The sequence below is a fragment of the Solenopsis invicta genome, chromosome 8 (genome assembly GCF_016802725.1).
Source record: "Solenopsis invicta isolate M01_SB chromosome 8, UNIL_Sinv_3.0, whole genome shotgun sequence".
NCBI lineage: Eukaryota > Metazoa > Arthropoda > Insecta > Hymenoptera > Formicidae > Solenopsis > Solenopsis invicta.
Window position 1 is genome coordinate 11029927 of NC_052671.1, and position 23911 is coordinate 11053837.

At 37.6% G+C, this 23911-nt stretch overlaps 2 protein-coding genes across 5 annotated transcripts in view; one reads left to right on the forward strand and one right to left on the reverse strand.

Annotated features, from left to right (window-relative positions):
- The first annotated feature begins 169 nt into the window (after positions 1-169).
- LOC105195504 (protein Smaug homolog 1) lies at positions 170-9274 on the forward strand. The gene is made up of 9 exons (XM_011160933.3): positions 170-380; positions 2185-2505; positions 2612-2930; positions 3396-3640; positions 3716-3826; positions 4054-4425; positions 4509-4668; positions 4791-5055; positions 5132-9274. Exons 2-9 carry the CDS (start codon positions 2292-2294, stop codon positions 5297-5299), a joined length of 1854 nt encoding a protein of 617 aa, XP_011159235.1. The 5' UTR covers positions 170-380; positions 2185-2291; the 3' UTR covers positions 5300-9274.
- Positions 9275-10180: 906 nt separating this feature from the next.
- The window catches only part of LOC105195505 (arfGAP with SH3 domain, ANK repeat and PH domain-containing protein), a 65831-nt gene continuing 52100 nt past the window's right edge, over positions 10181-23911 (reverse strand). The window contains exons 7-17 of one of the 4 annotated variants that reach the window (XM_039452372.1): positions 23211-23475; positions 22878-23105; positions 21898-22120; positions 21603-21783; positions 21211-21486; positions 20879-20998; positions 20063-20273; positions 19348-19590; positions 19097-19260; positions 17722-17790; positions 10181-16379 (exon numbers count right to left, since the gene is read on the reverse strand). In XM_039452372.1, the coding sequence (XP_039308306.1) occupies positions 16164-16379; positions 17722-17790; positions 19097-19260; positions 19348-19590; positions 20063-20273; positions 20879-20998; positions 21211-21486; positions 21603-21783; positions 21898-22120; positions 22878-23105; positions 23211-23475 (2196 nt within the window). In that variant the 3' untranslated portion in view covers positions 10181-16163. Of the gene's footprint in view, positions 16380-17721; positions 17791-19096; positions 19261-19347; positions 19621-20062; positions 20274-20878; positions 20999-21210; positions 21487-21602; positions 21784-21897; positions 22121-22877; positions 23106-23210; positions 23476-23911 lie in introns of all 4 variants that reach the window. The other 3 variants (XM_026135986.2, XM_026135989.2, XM_026135987.2) reach the window with 3 other exon arrangements.

Here is a 23911-nt window from a genome sequence, read left to right on the forward strand (position 1 = left end):
ATACTCGCGATAATAGCCGAGCCATTCGAAGTGAAGTTGCGCGCGGTCGACGCACCCGCGCGACAAACGAACCGCGCCCGCGGGCGCGCCGCTATTGGCCAGCGCCGCCAGCGGGCTGCGTGCCGTGACGCACCGGACGCGACCAATCCGTGAAACGCACTGAACGAGCGGAGCTGTCGGCGGAATACCTCTCGGCCTGGCATTACCGCGGCGGCAGAACAGTGTGGTCACGTAGTCCCATCGCGCCGCATGGTGGATGGACGTTTCTCTCGTTCGGACGCCGGAGTAAAATGCTGTAAAGTGTGCGTCGTCGCCGTCGCACCGGAGAGGAAGGAGCGCGTGTCAACGAAGACTTGTTCCTCGTTGGACCCACTTGCACGGTAATTATCGACTGTGCACTTGACCCCCGTGGAAAGGATCGCGACGAAGAGACGAGTAAAAAGAGAAAGAGAGGAGAGGAGAGGCTCGTGTTTGCTCGAGCGACCGAAGTGAGCGGCGTATCGCGTAGCCGCTTCGTCGCGAGTCGAGGAAGATGCATCGTCGTTGCGTTGCATTCCTCGTCGTGATGGAACGACTCTGCTGCGGCGACGACGACGACGACGACAGTCCCTACCTGCTCCGCGTCGTCATCGGTGCCGTCGTTATCACCATATCGTCAATCGATCTCTTTCTTCGATCTTTCCCGGCGGGGGATCTCTTCCGTCCTCCCATGTTTTCGTCCCTTCGTTCTCCGTCCCTCCCTCCCTCCTCCCCTTCCGACGTGTGTACATTCGCATCCTTGTCCCTCTCTCTCGCTCTATCGGTATCGCGCTGTTTTTCTATCTTTCTCTTTCTCGTTGATTCTTCGCTCGTGACGTCGAACGCGCGCGACGCACGCAGAAGCACGCTCGAATAACGTACGCACACACGCTCACGCGGCGCATGACGTTGACAAGGGCGAACCGACGACAGTATCTAACGCCGGGATTGCGAATTTTCCGATCGCGAGCGGGATCGCAGGGATTTCCGGTGACGCGACGCCGACGCTTTTTCAGTGGCAAGAGAAAAAAGGAAGAGAAGACATCTTATCGGCTTCCCTCTCGTGAGGCGCCGTCCGTCCTCCCCTCCTCCCCCACCGCCCACCACGTCGCCTCGTCTCTCGCGCGCGCGATGCCATTGCACCGCCGAACGGATCGCAGCAAGAAAGGCTATAAATACACGCACGCATCGCGCGCGGGGTAAACAAACTTGACCTCAGCGGAATTCTCTTATCGGCATACGTATGCGGAGCGGCTTTGAGGTTATGTGTCGTGATTCTATGTCCCTTGAATTCGGTGTGTCGCGTTGATGGGTGATGAAATAGTCCCGGCCGGTGTCTCAACGCGACACGGAAAAGCCGTGACGGTAAGGAGACGCGTCGCGACGACGAACCATTCGCCGTTGTCGTCGTTCCCTCGCATACACTCGTGCGCGCGCGCGTGCATTTGACGGAGGATCCGACGGATTTCCGGAACGAGGGAGAAGCGGCGTGGCAATGTGCATGCCTCCGATGCCTCGTTCGAATGCAAACCGGACGACGCGGCGTTGGCGGACGCGTCAATGCTAATCTCGAATTTTCGCGAGAAAAAAAAACGAGCTTTTGTCTAGAATACATTCAGGATACATTTCGTTTAAAACACGAATTTTTGTGAGACACGTATAGTTGCGACGCAGAAAATCTCTTGTGATTTTTGAAACGAAATTTTTTTTTAATTTATGTAAGATATGTTTGAGCTTTATTTTACTAGATAAAATTTTGATGCCAATTAATGATTATGTTCATACATTTTTTAGCCTTTAAATTATTCAAAGGTCATGCGTGTATTAGAATTTAAATTGTATTAAAAATATTTACTTTTACATTCTCTCTATGAAACACCATATTTAAAAAAAAATTTATCTCTATCACTAGATAAGTATAAAGCCAATTAATGTTTATGTATGTATATACTTCTGAATTGAAAGATCACTATTAGAATTTATAGTATAAAACTTAATTTTACATTCTGTTTATGAAACATTTAACACATTCAATCCCACTTGGTAATATTAGAATAATTTTTTGCTGTATATAATTTTTTCATATTTCTTATAAAACAACATAGCTTACAGGTAAGCGATTTAAATGAAATGAGGGATTTTGATTTCTTTTATTTTTGTCAACAGAATACTGGCATTTGTCAGCTACTTGAAGGCTGTGAGCACAACTGCTGTGTGTCTGGTTTGAGCAGTGATTGAGACACTGCTTTGAAAGAGAGAATTTCTGATCCAAAATGAAGTGGACATCTGCTACTCCCTTTAATGAACAAGTAGGCGAGCTTACTCGTGTTTTCTCCCAATGGAACGAATGCGAACAGACCGTCGTTCTTTATGCGCTGCTGCGTATTATACCCGCGGTACAGGCGAGGTTTCTCTCGCAGGCGATAGAACACTCTTTGCACTCTGTAGCGGAATTGGATACCAAGGAGATAAATGCCAATAATCCAAGTAATTACATTGTTTACACTCTCATGTTTAAAGATTTAACAAGGTGTATACACAATTATATCATATTTATATAGTAGATTTGTTAATGAGACATTTTGTATTGCAGATTACATAAATTCGTTGTCGTCAGAGTCAACCGAAATTGCGATCAATCAGCTTTTGACGCATTTGCCCTTACTAAAACCTGGAAATGTAGAGTGCAAGAAGAGCTATCTGATAGCGATACCCGAACTAGTGAGTCATTGTGTGAGCACGGGACAATATACAGAACAAACGCAGCAGCTTTTGAGCTACACTCTAATACACCCAGCCATAAATGGTCACGACAGACGTCTTTTAACTCAGTGGCTTAGAGACCTGGAAGATCGCATTAGCAGTACGCCACCCATTACTGGTTTCGAAGATTATCCAAATACTTCAATGAGGTGAATGAAACTGCCATAATATGTATGTGTAATATCAATAGAGGTGTGCAAATAAAAATTAAATCAAGTAAGATTCAATTGGGATTTGAAACTCTACGATTTGAATTCAAATTAATTGAAAATGTTTTAATTAAGAAGCTCAAATATGACTATTTTTTGTACAATCATTAAAATGATTTTATATTTTATAATTAATATTTTTTTCTTACATAGAAATCTTTTATTATCTATATTAAAATTCTACTTAATAATTGTTAATTAAAAATTACATGTATTTTGTCGATTTAATTTAATTTTGATTTAAATTGTCGATTTCAGTTAGATGCGGATTTGAACAAGGAAATGGAATTCGATTCGACATTAAAAAAAAATCTTGATTCACAGATTTCTAATGATGAATTGTGATAATATTCTTTTATCTCTAATATGTTCCTAAATTCTATATTTGATTTTTCTATTATAAAGATGGGACAGCCCATGGCAAAGGAACTCCAAACAGCATAATGAACAGTCAAATCTGTTCAATACACAACCAGGCGCTACATTTAATCTACATTTTGCTGGATCCATTAACCGTCAACGTCGTTCGAATAGCTTGACACCACCGGTAGTACCGCCACATCACCTCGAAATTGTTGACCGTACCAATAACACAAACACTTCATCCAGGCACAAGCCGCGCAGCTTTAGTGTCTCTGGAGATCATGCCAGTAATTTCGAATTATTTCATATTTAAATGAATTTACGTTGTGTATTCACTTTAAATAATTCGTGTTTACAAACAGGCAATATTATTGGTTTGGGTCCCCTAAGCCCGCAGAGTTCCTGTGCAAGTAGCGGTAGCGAGGGTCGTTTGGATGACGCTTCGAATCGTTCGCTCGCGAGTGGCATGAGAGGTAGGTTCAAATGTAATTTTAATGTTATTAATCAATAGCGTACAATAAGAAAAAGATTTACATTTTTTATAATATTTTTAAATCTTTTTGTACAAGTCTATATCTTTATAGTCGTAATTATATATATATATATTATTTTTTTTTTTTTTTTTGGAGTCATCTGTAAAAAGTTTTACTTTTTCTTTCACTGATAAGAGCATTGAGATTTAATTATAAATTTTTTTTAGATGTACAATTGTGGCTTAAAACATTACGACTTCACAAATACAGTTATTTGTTTGCTACCATGAGTTATGAGGATATGCTGCAGTTAACGGAAGATCAATTAGCGGAGCAAGGGGTTACGAAAGGTGCTAGACACAAGCTGGCTCTTTCTATCGCTAAACTGCAGCAGCGATACAACACACTTGTAAATTTAGAAAAAGGTCTGGTGCAACCTAGCGCTCGCGATGGTATGCAAAACACATTCTCACAGGGCCCATCGCTGCTCATTAACACGATGGAAGAACTTAAAACGATTCTGGCCACGCCTATGAAGCCGAGTCAAGAGAGCGATCCGCAAGATATTCCTGCGCAGTTTACGAAAGTGCTTGGAAAATGTATGTACAGAGTTCTCTAATTTCATTATCAAAATTCAATTAGAGCAATTAAAAGAGATGTTATATTCCATTTTTTCTTTTAGTATGCAGTAGACTGGCTCTAGAAAGCGTCGAGGACGGTATTTTGTGCGCCTACGTCAACATTTTGGAGAAGGTGTTACAACACGATTGTTTCACTCCGAATCAAAAGGAGAAAGTGCAACAGTGGCGTAGCAGACTTGGCAATCCGCGACCAACTCCGAAGTAAGTCGAGGCATACATGCTCTCAATAAAAAATATCCTATTTAGAGATACGAATAAATTAATGCGTACCGTATAAATGCATGAAACTTTTAACATAATTTATCGTACGTACGAAATTTTAGGTGGCAGCATAACTACGGATATAATAACAGGAGATATGGGAATCCGCAGCAGCATAGTAGGAAGCCGAGTTTGAATATGAACCACATTCACAACACCCATTCACACAATCAGTTTATGATTGCTTCGCACAGAAACAGTATATCCACACCGTATTTGCAAAATAATCAGAATCAGAGTCAGAATATGAATAACATGAATACGAGTAACTTGCGCGCGGTACATACGACCGAGAAGAGACAGAGTTTGCAGGAAACTAGCATGGAGGTAAAAAATCTTTACAAAAATTAAGACCGACGATACATTCCGTTTATTAATACGGCTTCGATTTTGTCCTTTACAGCAATTGCAGAAAACATTACAACGCGCGTACAGCGCGCCACGTGATCATTTCGTGGGTCACTCTGCCAATGGGGCAAACGAGACGACGGAACCGGAAATCGATTCTCGCCTGGAATCTCTCTGCTTGAGAATGACTGAACAGGCGCTCGGTGGGTTCGGCGAGGCCTAATCTTCCATATTTGCGTTCCGGGATTTATAAGTAAGTCCCGTTCCAAATCCTTTTTGGATTTTAGACTCCGAAAATCAGGAGGGAAATTCTGTTCGCCAAAGCGCGAGTCATCTCTATCTCGCGCTCGCTCGTGTTTTGGCAAACAGCGTATTTGAGTCATCATTTTAAAGTGATAGTCTGCAATGGAGACGACGCATTTTTTTGTGTGCAAATACCCGCGTGTACACACACTTTTGTGCTTTAATGTCCGACCAAATGGAAAAAAAATGTCCGAAACGTGCGACATTGCTGAGAAAGATAAAAATAAGTTTTTCTTTGAAAATCGAAATATGAAACATTTACATACATGTACACACATTATTTCTTATTACGTCCGAGAGATGCAATTGTATTATTTAATTGACAGAATTTGGCAAGCCAAATGCTATTAGAAAGATTGATTCTTTCCTCGATTGTTTGCTGCAACCGTATATATAAAGATATATAAGAAGAAGTATATGTATATATAAACACACATATACACATAAAACGCGCGCGTATAATAGAATTTTAGAGTCAAAAAAAAGAGAGAAAGGAATTTTAAATCAATATAAAATACGAGGGAAGAATGATGGAAGAATAACATTTACATCACCACGCGATGTTCTGCAATATTTTTTTTTGTGTTATCCATTTTATATGAAATGGAATTTGATTTTAAGCGCCGCGGAGACGTTGTAATAACGTAATTGTAATTCCCTTTTTAATAACTCGACTGATTTTACTTCTTTTTATTATTACTATATTATTATTACTATATTTTTATTATTATTACTGTCAACATCACTATTACTAGCGCTACTATTGCTCCTACTACTATTATCGCTACTACTATTATTACTATTCTATCACTATTACTACTATCATCGCTACTATCACACTCACTACCGTTACGGTTGCTCTTTACTATTACTATACTCCGTCTAGAGAATGAGCATACTTAAAGGGTTGCCGCTTTGTCGCATAAGTTAATCTGCGCATACATTGAAACTTAATCTCAAACTGTGCCGAGAACGTACGGTCAACGTACAGCGGCATGTATGCTTTGTAGTTGGCGCACAGATCTCGTGAATTTTTCAATTTGCTTGACGGATTTCATCCCACTTTTTTTTTCTTTTTTTTCTTGTTTTTATAAGATGGTAAACTAAATGCAAGTAAATATACAATAATGAATATTAAGGGCCTTATGTGAAGAGAGAACGAGCAAACGTATGAGGTGTAGAAATTTGATATTATAAAGTAGCAGCGAAATTTCGAGGGAGGTAGACTGGCGCTGTACGTTACGGCGCGACATCGAAATCTGTGGCTTTAAATTATAAGCATACACCGTATCTAATCTATTTAGCATGTGTTAAAAGTAGCGTCGCGAGTAACGTAGCATAATATTTTTTCGTGCAAGCAGAAAATTAAATTTATTAAATCGCATAACGCTAGCGAATAATAACCGATTAACCGTGAAATAAGGAAAAAAAAATATATATAACGAAAGACTGAATAATTCACGCGCCACGATCCGTCGATAATTAGATTATGGATATTTAGATTATGGATATTTAGATTATATATTTAGATATATCCTGGATGCTTCATTGTCCCTTCCGTTCGCACGGACCTCGTGGGCGCGTGAATAGAATAATTGGAGAAGACTGCGAAGAAAAGGAAAAACTTGTCAAAATAATTAAGAATTAGCAAGCGCGCGAGACCTAGAAAGCTAGGAGAGATTAAAAAAAAATAAATGGAAAATGGAATAAGGTTAGTTAATTAGTATACATTATATTAGTGATTATTGTAACAATTATATTCTGCTAGAGGATAATACGTGTAAGATCGCGCGGTGATTTCTCGAATCCAGGAGTATCCTGCTATGTAAAACTAAGAACTTGTATATTTAGTGATAACCGTAAACACACTGAAGGGATGATCATACTTAATCATAATTTCGTTTCACACACGCGGTATCTTTTATTCGATCAGTGGCAATAGCAGCAACATTATCACCAAAACTGTATCCGATCGGTTGTATACATATATTATTGCGAAGGATGTCACTCCACGAATTCCAAGAGAAACGATCAAAAGCTAGTCAAACGATAAGTTTCTAATTTCTACCAGTATAGTTAATTAATTGTACATTAAATCTACACATATTACCAGAATTACATAGGGCGACACACATTCGACAAAGAGGACGCATGCAATTCACACAGAGACATGTACACACACGTACGCACTCGCAGATACACATACACACACACATTCACACATACTTACGTTCACATTCGCCACGTTACATACGCAATAAGTAAAGCGATCCGAGCGAGAACGCATGTGAAAAAGCTCAAAGACTGCTCCTAAGCGACATCAGGAATTTCATTCAGCGTAGAATTACTACTTATATATTTCATCTAATCGAAAAAAAGCGCATCTTCTAATCTCCAACTGACAAAGGCAGGACCTGAATTGTATTAAAGGATGCAAAGAGATTTTATCCGCATATACATATAGCGATCTGAGCTAAGGAAAGAAAAAAAGAAAGAGAAAAGGAAAAAAAAGCTGCAATCAATCCTGCCGAGGATCGAAGCCGCCGCTATGTTAATTTTCTGCCGATCGATCATTAATTTAACGTCATTGTTGTTTGTGGTAAGCTTTACAGACTAGTATAAACATATGTACTTAGTACTTTGCACAATCTCTGTCAGGATCGATGGACGCTTGCCTTGCTCAAAATTAACTGTCGGCGGCGGTTTGTTACGTGATTCTATGAAAACGTGAAGGCTGACTGTGCGTGCGAACGAGTGAAAACGAACGGATAAACAAATCGAGAAAATGTTTGACTGAAACGTTTGATCGCAAAGTGGAAAATCACAAGGAGATTAATATATATTCTATACATAAAAAACAAACACTTCGAGTAATCGTGAAAGAAGCGTTGTCTTTCAATATAAGATAAATGTTAATAATAAATGTAAAAAATGCACGTTTTGCATTTTGTAGTTATAAAAAAAAGATGCAAAAGTCTGACACAGTTACCGAAATAGTGAATAAAATGGTAGCGAAGGTTCATAAAAATGAACACGAAATTTTTCCATTTTTTAAAGTTTGTACTTGCATATTAATGGAACGATATACTTCGTCTCGATACGATATCAATTCTGTTAGTATGTAAATATTAATGATTCACGTTTGTGATTTCTTGTGATTTTCCAATTAGTTGGTTATCTGCACATACACACGCGTGTGCACATTTTATTTGCTTGACTCGTTACATTCATATCGGGTTCTCTAGCTATCCTTTTGACTTGGATAGCGGTAAAATGTACCACGCTCGCCATGTTCTGTTATCCGCTCGTTGACCTCGGTTCAGGATAGACGCGAAAGTAGATATGTACTTGGGTGAAAACTTCGCGGATTATACTTTGGCCGGACACTTGCAGCAACCATTGACTGCTTAAGAATTGCGCTGCTGATGGATTACAGTAGTAGTAAATTGGTGGAATGATTTTCCTTGATTGCGATTTCGAGGACAAGATTGTGCGAGTTTCCGGCTGAAGATATTTACGAGGAGACCCGGATAGCAAATGGTAATTAGATCCAATGTGGATAAGTATAGAACCGATACGTCGTAGCGACTGATTTTATTTTAAAGCGCATCGCGCGACCGGAAAGCACGCCGCGAGACGCTTTTTTTCTTGTACGCGGGATGCTTTCGCATCACCGCTGGAGTACTAGTGTTCACGTTTTGCCGCAGCTTCTCCGGATAATATTAGATAAGTCGTAATAAGACCCTTCGTCAGATTGCTAACCGGGATACCTTAGTCATAAGCTGGGGCAACTTGTAAAAAATGCAATTTTTGTACTGTTATAAAAAGTTAAATAGACGGAGGTACACTGACGTTGTAGCGTGAAAAAACATTTTTCAATAAAAGATTTTTCATACGCATGCATTGCGTGCGGTTACTCTTAATAATCCTCCGTAGAGAAATTCAACGAAAATCAGCTTCTACTTTGTGAGTAGAAACCGGTTCCAAAACGTTATCTCTCATTCCATTTTTTTATTACAAGAAATCTATTTTAAGAACTTAAGGATGTATGTCACTTTAAAGTATTAGCATAAAACTTCAAAATTTCATAGATATTCTATTATTACGTTTGAATATTTACGTAAAATTTGAGTACAATTCTCTTATTGGTTTTAAAATTGAATTTTTTATTTGCTATTCTTCTGTAAAATAACATTTTGTAGTACTTGAATGCAAATTTGCTAAGTATTATAAATTAAATCAGTTTTTTTAAATATGTACTAATAAATATTGTAAAAGTTTATTTAGATCCACTTATTCGTTTGAAAATTATTCACCTAAAACTGCAACGAAATAAAATCATTTTTGTCGCACAAGCCATTATAAACTAAATTTTTCATTTTTTTTGTAGCTAATTTTAGCATTAAAATTTAGATATTCACGATCAAAATTTTTTGTTGTTGATTAGAAAAAAGAAGTTTACAGTTTAAATTTCAATAACTTTTAATTTGAAAATCTATTTAATATTACTTGCCAACAAGTATCTCTATTCCTCTTTTCCTCTCCCCATCCTGAAAAAATTTCTTAATACTACGTAAGAACAATTTTACGAAAGAAAATAACATTAATCTTTTCCGATTCCAGAGCATTACTGGTTAAGAAGGTATCACTAGTAGACATTTCTTAAGATAGTAATGTTTATTTAACAAAAATTGATATTCGATTGTTTCTCGCGTAGCTACGTCTAATTAAAAATATCTCGTATATATTCGAACTGTGGTATTTTCAGATAAGACGGCATGTAAAAATGAAAGACATGAAATTAATTTTATAGTTCTCTAAACAGCATTTATTTTCCTCTCTGTTACATTTCTGAAGTCGCGTCCCGTCCGGTGACGTTGTGCACAGTTTTAACGGTGAAAGATAATATTAAACGTCGATACAATATGTCATCGTTCCGTGTAATATATAAATATTTAGACCTGTGCCGGCGACAATTGTGTACGCCGAATCTAGAATCATGTGATTTTGTTCGATCGGACTTACGTCGTCATCGTTTCTCTTCATTTCTTCCACTCACCATCTCTAACGGAATGGCTACGTACACACGCAGGGATTCAATATATTAATGTATCTTTTCTCACAATCAATGTAAGGTTGTTAAAATATCAAATACGAGTACAAAATTCACATCAAATCTCCGAACAACAGTTAGAGATTACACTCACAAGTTCACCTTCCTTCAAGTTGTACCAACACCTTTGATGAATTAAAATCTCGTTATGCTCTAAATCGTTCGTACAAATGAGAAATGACCAGGAAGATTTGCCCGAAATTTTAGACGTCTAAACTTTTATGTCAATTGAGAATTAAAGAAAATGTTGATATGATTAAAATTTTTTTCATTCGGACGATACGTGTAATTGTAACACAGATACACCTAAAGAAAAAGAGAATTTAATTAATCACGGTGATGGTGATCAAACCATCAAACATTAACTCGCGCATTTTGTTGTTCGTATCAAACATTTGAAGAACCTCCTCTCGTTTCTATACACTCACGCGTTCCGCTTAGTACGAAGTGTGGCTACAAAATAATAATAAATACTTACATTCTACCTAACGACTACTCTTAAGTTTGAAATGCAAAGGATCAATCGTCGCTTAAATCGTACAGTTAAATAGACAATATCCACATACTTAAAGTTAGATCGTAATTTAATATATATGTTCGGTATAATATAAACATCGATTTATTTCGCTTCCTCACTTCATTTCACGCATACACATAACACGAGCGCGTAAATTCTACCTTTTATCTATACACGTATTTACACACATCGGCACGACAAATTTTATCGTTTATAAACGTACATCAACATGACATTGTTGATGCGTCTGCGATGAAATTCATGAATTCCAAGACAACGTTGAACGAGATGAAAGACCGTTTAATCTAACGTTAAATAGTTCAGCTAATCATATCTTCTTTTATTAGACATATTGTATATTGAAGTTATAGATGAGATACAGAACTTCAATACAGCACTATGTCCGTTAGGCGAGCTTCTATTTTATCGCTTCGACTTAAAAACAATTGTATCAAACCAAAACTATTTTTTCTAATCAGTTGTATATTCAAGATTCAATTCTATAGAAATTTCTAGATATCAAACGGGATTTCCAGTACAACAATCTTATCTTGCCTAAACGTGATAACGACTTAACTGGGCATTGGTGTTTCATATTACTTCTGTCCTACGTATTATTGAAAAAAAGACTTTTCGAGAATGATTAAGAGGGAACAGAAAATGCTAAGAATGTGCTCTCTCGCTGAAGAATTTTCAATATAGTTTCTCCGAGTAGTTTTCGAATTAAAAATTCTGCAATATACTGTCTATACCGTATTTTATATTATCTTCAAGCAATAACAGGTAATATACTTCTCTTTTTAAAGCGGAACAATTTTTCCATAAAAGTGAATCTGTCTTCTTCATGGAAAAATTACTTTCGGTAACGGCACCTTTAGCCTTCTCCATTTTCTCTTTTGAATTCTACAAAGACAGCGAAATATGGGTTGATTAATTTTTGTTTTAATTATCGAAGAAAATATAAGAAAATCTATTTCCTTTTAACACGAGAATGATAAAATGCAGTAAAAAAGAAAACCGTTAATTTTTCGGAAAGAAACGTATGTATACATGTACATACATACATATATATATATATATATATATATATATATATATATATGTATATATGTGTGTGTGTGTGTGTGTGTGTGTGTGTATAAATGATTCGGATATACTTTTATTTCTACGAATAAAAATTGGAAAATATTCGAAACTCCTAGTAAAGTAACGTTTTTGGATGAAGTATGCGTGTTAAGCGTTGCATTCTTAAATCAAACAGTTACATTTAGGAGATTTAGTGTCACAGCTAATAGCTTGCAGTGGTATACTCTAGTTTTCGTCTATGTACAAAGCCTTATAATAATCGTAAGGAAAACAGTACAGTTTTAGTAATCACCTCGTGCTGTCCGAGCATCGATACACGATCCGCATAACATTTACGGAGCCGAACACACGTTGATCGAATCGTGGCGATTTGCGGAGTCATTTTACCGATCGACAGTGGTATGCAGTCATGTTATTAGTAATAAGTATTTTGCTTTCGCCGTAGCTTTCCCCGTTCCGTTCGGGAAATAATTTTACCAGTGAACGCCGTTTAGACTAAAATGACTCCGCAAGCATGTCGTTCTCGACACGGCTCTCTTCTCGCCTTTCGCAAAATCCTCTTTGGTCTCGTACTTTCAAATAGAATATTAATAATATAACGCAAAGCGTAAAAGAATTCTGTCGCGTCACATTACGCGTTTTCATCGTGTTTCCTAGCACGCTTGGCGGCTAATAACCGGTTTCGAGGCCCGTATTCTATTTGAGGATCGACTAATATGTAGTATGGCATTACGGAAAGAAAAAAATATATACGCACAGTCGTACGTAACGACGTTTGTAAATCGAGTAAACTAATAATACTTGTCATGCAATATCGGTGTGTAACATCTCGTGTACTCGACGACCGCTAAAATTCGTCTCTTGCTCTTTCCTCCTTACGCTAAATTTAGTCGTCTCCCCGCGACACACTAAAGACTATGGTTCGCATTCGTACATTCTCACATTTAACGTCAAATGTGGTCGTTTGATTCTGAGATTTATTTGTCTCTTGTGCGAAAAGATCCGCGTTTTAACAGTATCCTAGACTTAGAATCGACATTTTGCGTTAAATGCGGAATACAAATACGACTCTATATACCGCGAGTTTGTCTATCCCTACGTTAAATCGATCCGTTATTGGCAGTACAGAAAAAAGAAGTGTGCGCCAGATCAATAAAACGTACAAACGATGAAGACACGAAAACACGTGCACGTCTTTTTCTCTTTCCAACGCAATATCGCCAGAGTACGTTATACAGGATCTTCAAGACAATGGTATAATCACCGAAAGCTCATATTCCTCTAATCCGCATTTTAAGAGTCTCCTTTATACTTTCTTATAAACTACATACATTGTTAATATTTATTATTAGATTTTCTCTGTTGATAGATGCTTTATAATCCTTTTCGGGAACGCGTTTTGCACATAAGCATCGGATAAAATCTACGCTATCTCTACATTAATCATTTGGTATGGAAAATGTTGTTCGTTTCATAATTTGTTCATAGATGCGTTTCTTCATAGAATACTAATAATTTACTCTGAAATATATTTATATATATATATATATATATATATCACATTTTTTTAGCGTCGCGATTCCGCAAAACTCTTTAATTTCAATCCCCAATTTCGATCTTAACGTCAGCCGTTGCGCGATGTTCTTTTTCTTTTGCTAACGTCATTCTCGATATACTTTGTTATACTTTGTTAACCGGATTTTTATTTTTCAACTAGATTATATGCGAACAATTACGTGCCATATATGTATAATATATGAGTTAGACGAATACATATAGATCTCTCTACGTATAAACTTTTCAGATACAACATTCTTCGCGACAAACACCGAAACCTACGAATGTTGACATCGCGGCATTTGTACAATCAGTTTTCTCTACCCTTCTTTCACATTAAAAACAAAAGTCACCTTCGAGGAAAGATAAATCCCGCTGCGTAATCATGTCTACTTTGTAGTGATTGTGGCGCAGAGAGTCATGCGTCTTCTTTCTGTGCCGAAGATTCAGGTTCAAATCCCACTGATCAAAAACATTTAATTTTAATCGATCGCTATCTCTCGGAAGGCAAGGGCAAACTACCGAGAGTAACTCTGCCCAGGAAAATGTCTACTAATAAGCCGTTCGGATCCGACGTTACAACTGTAGATCGTATATATTACGGATGCGGAAGAGATCGCCTACGCGCTTACAGGCGTATAGCAAACGAATACTATCGACTCTCTTTCATTTCTTACCTGGTTTTGGCACAGTTTCCTGTCACATTTACAGCGGATTTCAATTGTAATTCTTCTTCACAGATGCGTGAAGAGCAATTTCCTTTGCATCTACAATTATATTTTTCAATATTAGTTTTTGATATTGCATTCGGAGTTAGATGAACAGATCTAGGATTTACAATATTGTCAAGCTTGTCAGAGCTTCCGTGTTTTTTTTTAGAACAACAATCTTGCATTGCAATAATCTCACTTGCTCCCCTTGGAATATGGGCCTCCAAGATCGAAATTTGATTTTTCTATTCCTTTTCAGCCTTTTTTTTTCTTTAATACTTGGTATAACTTTTCGATGAACTTTTTTATATTATTATTGATACATAAACTAAAATCTGCTGAAATTGTAAAAAGCGCATATCACAGAAATACGTTGAGGGGTTACCATGCTTTGACAAAAAGAAACTCCGCTCACATAACAAGAGATCCCACTTCGGGCGACTGGATTAAGGATTAAGGCTTAATCTGTTCTTTAATGAACTCTAACTGTTCTGTTATAGTTTCTTTTTGTCAGAGCATGGTAACCCTTCAACGTATTTTTGTGGTGTGCGCTTTTTACAGTTTACACGGGTATATGAGATCTACTTTAAACGCCGGTTCCGAATGACATTATTTTAGAGGGGTTTTCATGGCAAGATACTCTCTGTGGCAATTGCCATTGCCTTAATCTCACTGCATAATCATGTCTGAATGACGAGACGAAATTCCGAGTATCCATCGATCGCAATATTCACACGCTTTCGAGTGTCTCGATGTGATTGTCGTCTAGCGTAAGACACTAATACTCATCTAAATACTCGGTAATTTCTCAATAATCACGTTAACACGATCCATGGCGTACGTTGATTATAGTCCAGTGCGAAATCGATTGATATTTGAACCAGAAAAACAAATTGAAATCTATTTTCTCTTAATCTCCTCGAAACATAAGGATTGTAGTACGCATTGATGTTGCATTATACGCGACAAAAGAGTGAATTAAAATTTTATATTAAGGCATTCGCGGATTTAAAAAAATCGTTCGTAAAGTACCATAAGATTGAATACTATTGCATCAACAGATATAATTTTGCACCGTAGAAGAGAAAAATTTTTTAATCTAGTAGCTAAACTTTCAGTTTAGCAAGCTACGGAAGAATAAAACTTGAACTTGCACATAATTACATTGAATGAAATAGTAATATAATTGATCCACTTAAAGCTGTAAAAGTTTCGAGGCATTCTCTGATGTAAAATCGTAAAATTTTTTGTTCTGATTGATCAATCAAATGCCTCGAAGCATTTACAACATTAAATAGATCACACCCTCAATTTGATTACTTTATACAGTAAATTGAAATTTAATCGAAATGAATTTTCCACCTTATAAAAAAATGAAAATTTAATTTCAGAGTAAACATACAATTTTGTATCGTGCTTAAAAAAAAATTATTCATTTTTCTCCGTTAAAAAAATTGTTTTATCTTCATCGTTCCTCGATTTTCTAAAGCATTTACTCTAGGTGCAAAATTGCCCATGTTGATGCACTTTTCATTTCATCTTACAAATGTCAGTTGTCCTAGGGGAACATGAAAAATGAGAGAATCAAGATGCGGATTAAATTCTTCACTTAATAACGACGCTCGTCAATGTCCAAATGTTTCTTCCTTTGGATGCGACCACTCTGAAGAGACGACGGAAAGATAGCTCGAACGCTTCACTCCTTCGGCTTCCTTAACCAGTTTCTACGGCCGAGACTGGCGACGCTCATCGAACTGGCAGTGCTGGTGACGCTCGCCAACGAGTTCAGGCTTACCGAATGTTAATCCTGCAGCATGTGTACGAAACTAATCGGAAACATGCCCCGCCGTTCGGGCGCCCGTTCTAACGCGCCTTCCATCCAGTTGTCATCGTCTGTCTGCTCATTCGTCACGATGATGACCTCACCCTCGCGAAACGACAGCTCGTCCTCGTTGTCGGCCTCGCAATCGTACAGAGCCCGGCAGCGTCGTAGGCCACTCAAAGTCGACGACGTCGGCTGAAGATGGAACAAAAAAAAATCGGTATTCGTGACAAATGCTGTAACGTGCATGTTTCGACTGTCTGGTAAAAGCAAGCACTTTTATTGCTCGTATCTTTGTCACGAGACAACAAGCTGAAGATTAGTCTCCAGAAATTAGAAGAATATTGGAAATTCTAGAAAAATTATTATAAATTCTGCGAGTGATATGAAATATTGATTGATTAATTAATTCGTTAATAATTTATTTCATTCCTTATTTAACTTATTTATTTCTTTATAAAATTGTGCAAAGAAAGAAAGAAGAAAAATTAACTGATACTATTATAAAAAAAAGATTACGATAAAGCATTAATATATCCAAGAAAATTAAATTTTATTCAAGTATGAAGAATAGTTAAGAGTATATTTCAATATCTCTCTAGAAAAGTATGTTGAAACTAGAATTTCCAATATAAAACATTAATATCATGCTAGTTATATGCCTTTTTAATATTCGGATAGCTTAGAATTAGAGAGGAAGTATCTCTCACGTGTTGAAGATAGTAGTATAATGCAATGCGATCAAGTATTGCCAAACATAAATCCACTCGGGGATCAGTATTTACAAAATCCATGCAAGGATCAGTATTTACAATTAGATATATTTTACATCACAATTTCTAAAATATTAGTTATGAAAGTGATTTGTTGAAAAAACATATTTTTTTTCATTAAGAAACATATTGTAGATTAATAATCCAAAGATTAATACTCAATTAAAGAATGTCAATTTTAATTCAAACACATCTCAACGTGTTTCGCATTACGATGTTTCATGGTGAGGAGTTGGCTCGATTATGGAGTAACATATCTTGCGAAAGGTTTAAATTATTACGATCGATTTCAAGTGATAAAGAGTGATTAAAATGACAATGAAGTCTAAAATGATTATTCGGCATACGTGGAAATAATATACTTAAAGCCACGACGTGAGCTGCATAAATGATGATACGAACAGCACGTCTGATCATGCAAAGCATTGTTACACTTGAAAGTATTGTTGGCAAGTAAAGATTAGAGAAGAATAGAGCTCTTATCATTCGAGTTTGTTACGAATGAATCATGACGTAATAAGGCATGATTGTAATCATTCTCTTCGAAAGATTCTATTTTTCTATTATACATAGAGTATAATGTTAATTAATCAATGACATATAGTTATACATATACAGATATCATGCTTTGTGTTACGATTAATAACACATGGAAATATCCTTACGTAGATACAAGTATGACAATATGCACGACATGAAACGTATATACGTTTACAAGTGGTTTCAAGTGTAACATGCTGTAATGTGGGATGGCTGATGTTTACCAGATTCAGATTTGGGAGCAAAGATGAAGGCTCTTCGGCGTAGCTCTCTAGCCTGGACCGGTCCCTTCGCTGTACCAACAATGGTTAATGACAAACCATAAAGCACTGATCTTGAAACTCATGCATTCTCTACATATCCACACACCGTAGGTATACGCGGTTATTATTATTTACTTTTTATTATATATTTAATTCTGGATCATAGCAAACTAGCTGCTATTTAATCCGCAATAAATTGTAAATATCCTGAGATTTTTTCTTCATTTATTGCTTTATTGTGAGATTCCATCTTATTGAGTGATTTTATCTTATTTCGGTAAACAAACTTTCGCATGATTTTCTCTTCTAAGATATAATAAAAATTGATAAATTATTAAAGACATTAACGTTTTTGACATTATCTTTAAGACATTACTTTTCGTAAAAGTTGTTAAAAATAATTATTTTATTGTGAAATGATAATGAATGAAATAATATAATGATAATGAAAGATAATGTATTATATTGATAATTAATAGGTAAGGATAAAAGGTACAACAATAATATATTCAAATATACATGATAGTATAATGAAATGTGAAGGAGTAAAATATATTGATGTGCGCGACGTATAGTTAGTATAATAATGCAAAATGCTCAAGCCCGCACGAATAAATCGAATGAAAACTATACTACGAAGAACATAATGGCACAACCTGGTTAATTACACCTTTTCCTCTACTGTGTTAGTATAACAACGGCATCCGATCGAATGTATGTGTGCAAATAGGTAAGATGTGAAACAATGGGATAATTGTTGACGTCACTCGTTAGGTAATACAGAGATGATGTAATATCGATTTTATTATATAATTATGCCGGTAGTGGCTCCGTTCGAAGATAAACTAAAGAAAGATTTAGGATTTTGTATGAGCGAAGGCTTTGCAAGAGATATTTTCATCTTGTATGAGCCTCAAAGACTCATATTTTTATCGAATCTCAGTTCTGTCAAGATACTTGAGATCTTGTATTTGTTTCATTTTTCAAAATACATTTCCTAGCAACTTTTATTTTCGGAAGTTCATCATGATTTATTAGAAATTTGTACATAATATAACTTTGTATAAACAAGGATCAATATGCAAAGCGCTCGCTTAACTCGAAACTCCTTTCAAATTACGCAATTCGTTCTTAGAAGAGCTATAAAGAGATTTCTATCTGAAGCTTTATTAGTTTTAGAATCCCCAGTAAGATAAAACATTTGAACTACATGTGTAGGAGAACAAAACTATATTTTCAGCAAAAGTAAGTATCTTAAAGAGACATAAACAATATCTTCCCCTACGAAATCTCAAAATTCCTATTGAGGTGATCAATTAATTTCAATGTGGCTTACCTTTCGTGGTGGCGGAATAGGATTGCCGAGACCATGATCCGAACACATAGAACTCAGGGACTCGCTGCTGCGTCCGTTGCTTAGCCTAGTCGTAACGCTGGATGGAGCCGGAGGCGGTGGATTCCGCGGTCTCTGCAACGTCGAGCTGTTCGTCTTGTCCATACCTGTATGCAGAAAGAGAGATATAAATATCAATAAGATAATATCAGAATGTCGAAGCTTCTCCTGTGAGATTTATTTATCGAATGTACCGTGTCCGGTCGACGAGTCGCCGCTCGGTGATCTCTTATGATGTTGGCTATTTAATGTATTCAACGTATGCGGTAGAGTGTGTAAAGTGTGGCCGGCTAAAATTGGCTCGCTGGTCGTACGACTGTGCGTCGACGTAGGTAGCGTACCGTAGTGCGACGAGGGCAGAACACCGCTCGCGATGGAGTTTCCAGCGGGCGGTGGCGGTGGTGCAACCCGCTTCTTCAGCGAGCCGTGCATGTTCACTGAAATGTCCGGCACCATGGGAGTGGGCACTGCGCGAAAGGATTCGCATAATCAAGATTACCGGCAGTAAGAAATAATTATCAAAAAATTAGTTATTTGAATTAATACACTTGGTGTATCATGCAACGTCAGAGGCGTGCAAAAAAGAGTTGGCCGCCCGCGTGCGAAAATGATGTTATCGTCCTAAAAGTGTGCATACATAGTTATTTTGTATTTAGGGATCGAGTAAAGAAAAGGAGATAAGAAAGAAATCGTAGATGTGTTAACAGACATAGAGAACAATTTTAATAAAGCCGTCAACATTCAGAAAACTGCGATTTTATCGCATTTGAAGTATGTCTAAGTGTAAAATAAATCTCGGCTTCGGCGACTTCTGGCTTTGGCCGCCTGTGTGCTATGCATGCTCGCTAAGCACGCCCCTATGCAACGTGAAGTATGAGAGAGAAGTAGAAGAATGCAAGTCCAGCTTACCAGCTACGGGTTTCCTCGCCTGTGGCGGTGGTGGTGGAGGCATTTGCTGACGGTTTGTTGAGGCGCTCGGAGAGGATCCGCTCTGTAAACTGTCGCAAGTGCTACTCCGGCTACGCAGTGTCACCGGCGAGTCACCCGAACCCGTACCGCCACCTCCGGCATACGATGGCGGTCTACTACGTGACTTCTTTTCAGGCGTCAAACATCCATTCTGCAAGAGAAATGTATATTTGTTAATATAAATACATGTATAGAATATTCCATAATTTTTAATTAATATTTCGGAAAGTGAAGGAATGGAATTTTGAATTAAAAGTTTCCAAGTTTGGCTCAAACCATTAATTACCAAATTGTTAATGATTAAAATTGATTAATCAGATTGCACTCAGCCGAAATATGGATATGCCATAAGGCTCCTTGTGTTTACATTTTTTCAATTAAAATTAGATTCTAATTTTTAATATTAATAAATAAATAAATAAATAAATCACACAATAAATAGATAGATAAATAAATAAATAAGAATAAATTACAGTTCGAAATTTATCCAATTTCTGATTGTTTTTCATTCTTATTTATTTGTTTATTTATTTAATTCAATTATATAATCCATTTGTTCAATTTAGTTATTTAATTTCCAATTGTTAATAACTTGATAAATGATGGTCTGAGTCAGAATTGCGAAAGAAACTTTTAATTCAAAATTCCATCTTTTTTCAGTCTCCGAAATATTGATTAAAAATTATGCGACACCTTACAGATGGTTACAGAAAGATAACACTAAGAAATATCATTGCGTTACATTAATATACTCACTCTATCTTCGATTATCGTTTCGTCATCAGAGAAGTCCGTGGAACCCTCATCGTGAGAAAGATTCCAGTCAATATTGACATTGTCAAACAACGTTTTCTGTCTCTGGAGAGCGTGACTGAGCTGAAAGTAATATGTTAATTTTTTATACAACTCTTATAAGCACAAGAAAGTGTTTTAAGCATGTCTTGATTAAACGAAGATTATAGAAAAGGAGAAAACTTATATCACAATTAATGCTAGATGAATAATGAAAAATGTATGTTTATTAGAAAAATCACGAAGAAAAGATACTAAATAACAAAAAATATGTGAAATACAATTTGTCGAATTACCAGTTCTTTGCATGTGTGATGTCCCATTTCTTGAGCAATGTCCAGCGGTGTCTTATCTTGCTTGTTTCGCTGCGATGGATCCGCACCAGCTCGTAGAAGCAGCTTCATCGCTTCTGCCCTGTCGTGCCGCGCGGAAAGATGCAGCGCCGTTTCACCATCGATGGTCGGTCTATCAATACCGCCACTCGGCATATTTTGCACTAGGAAATCCACAATGTGCAGACTGCTACCCATCTCGCGCAGAATGGCCAAGTGTAATGCGGTTTCGCCTAGGTCCTGAAATAGACATTGGTTTCTTGGCATCTGTGTTATTGACATAATGGTGAGAGAATATTTCTCTTAATTGTCTCCTGTGAATTTAGCTCTGTAAAGAAAGCGCTACAATGTCCTACCGATGTCGGCAATGGCGCAGCCAGATCTACGTTCTCAGCGTAAACTTGCAGAAGTTGCTGCAGGTCGCGGTTATTAACGGCATGCTCTAAATCGGAAAGTAGATCGCGCTCGTCCGCGCACGTGTTCATCACGTATCTCTTGTCCACGTACTTGGCGCGTATGAACTCGTATCTCTCCTCCCTAAGTACCAAGAAACAAGTATGAAAATGTCGAGCGCACACAAGGTGAAAGTACGAGAGTGTTCTGTAAATGCCAACTGCGCGGATAAATTATATAGGAAACAAGTTCGCTCACATCGTCGACGTCGGTGACGGCTTGAGATTGTGACGCAACGTCGCCTCCATCACCTCGTTGAAAGCCTGATTCGTCATGTGTCGCGCGAGCAGCAGCTGAGCGGTGCCGACGTTATCCAACGTCAGAGATTGTATCCGCGATATGTGCACGCCCAGGTCCCGGTGGATGCCACTGCACTCTATGCACACTATTATACCGAAGTTCGTCGACAGCCACGTGGCGTCTGAAAGGAGACACAATTGTCATTCGATAACAAAACGCCCCCGCGAGAACTGGAGCGCGAGCGAAGTTGCCATTTCGTTTGGCTTTGTTACGCGGAAACGTTTACCACAATGCCCGTCTATACGACAAGACCAACGAACCGGCAGACATTCATATCACTTGATGATTGTGCTTTCGGCACAAACGCCTTTCGGAAGAACTTTAGACTTTTATATTAGTTCAATAGAAACTTTATTAATTTACTAAGACTTAAATTATTGCAAGTTGCTACTGAAAATAACGACTGTCTACGCAGAAAAAGAATTAGTATCAAATCAGCAATACATTGTTTCGTATATAAGAATATACAATCTTCTTTGAAGAATTTATAATCTTAAAGACATAATTAAGAAAATTTTTCTCTTTATGTAAGCAAATTACGTCTGTTTAAGATTATAAATTTTTCCAAAAAGATTTTATATCCTTGTTCATATATGAAACAATAAATTGTTGATTTGATACTAATTTTTTTCTGTGTAATAACTCTAATAACGAATAATTTCCACCGAGAAAAAAATTTGATTGAAATTATCTATAAATGGGTCGATACTTTATTTCAATAATATGCTAATTCTTTATGTAAATTCTTTACTTCTAATATGGTAAATTGACGGAGAAATCGTTTCAGCCATGCGTCAAATGTAACGGACAGACTTGGCACGCGTCGAAAAAAGACCGGCCGGTCGGCCAGCCGCTAAACGATCCAATATTCATGTTACCGTTCTGCGAGGAGCAATCACAGCACTGATCGTTTCCGGGTAATCGCATAACGCATCGTATAACAGCCTGCTGCAGCTCTACAAGGCTGGGATTGCCGCTACCGGCCTCTGCCTTGCCGCTCGCGTCAAACGCCCGCAACAGGGCGCGTTCCTTACAATTCACGAGAACCGACATCCACGCGCGCTGGTCCGCCTCGTCCTCCGCTTGGAAATGGTACGTCCTATTGTCTGGAATCGAAACAATGAAGGTATTACGCGGCCGCCGTTCATTGTGAAGAAACGATGGACGGGCGTCTCTTGGAAGCTCGCTCGTATATCAAGCGCAACACTTACAGCTTATGAGATCGAAGCCTCGCTTGTCGTCCGGCACTAACTTAATCTGGCAGGTCAATAGGTTCACCCTGGTGGGCGGCTTGTTCTCGTCCGCGTGACAGATATCGAGGTAGCCCTCTGCCTGCACGGCGCATCGCCTCTTCTGCCAGACTCGCCTCATCTTGCCCTCACTTTTCTTCAGCAGGTGACCGGAGCGCGTGACGCCGTGCTGCTTGTCGCCTTGCAGCTGGTGCAGCGAGTAACCCGCGTTCGCATTCGCGTTCAGCTGCGAACCGCGTAAGATTTATAGCTTACAAAATTTATGCGTAATATAAGATGCTGTAAGTAGAATGACTAAGTGAGATAATCCGAAAATTGACAAGGGAATTCTTAACTACAAGACGGCAAAGCTAAGATAAAAATATTAACAAAGTTTGAGTATTTAATTTTATAACAGGAGAGAAAACTGCAAGTTGAAAGTTTTTTTGAAAAGAATTAAATTTTTATTTTTTGCATTTTCTTAAAGTACAATATTAAGTGTGGAACGTGCAAGTAAAATTTTACTCAAATCTGATTAAAATTAACGAAGTTAATGTGCAGAATTTTAAATGTTGCAAAAGTTCCGCATGTTAATACGTGGCTTGTGCCGTTAGATAATGTTTTAAAATAAAAGCGTTTTTTTTTTCCTATTTCTCTTATCATAATAGGACGACAATTGTTTA

What these genes read in the sequence shown, in the direction of transcription:
- LOC105195504 (XM_011160933.3), top strand. Translation starts at nt 2,292, where the DNA reads ATGAAGTGGACATCTGCTACTCCCTTTAATGAACAAGTAGGCGAGCTT. An exon ending in GATAAATGCCAATAATCCAA is followed by an intron (nt 2,506 to 2,611) that starts GTAATTACATTG and finishes TTTGTATTGCAG; the next exon opens with ATTACATAAATTCGTTGTCG. An exon ending in TGCAGGAAACTAGCATGGAG is followed by an intron (nt 5,056 to 5,131) that starts GTAAAAAATCTT and finishes TGTCCTTTACAG; the next exon opens with CAATTGCAGAAAACATTACA.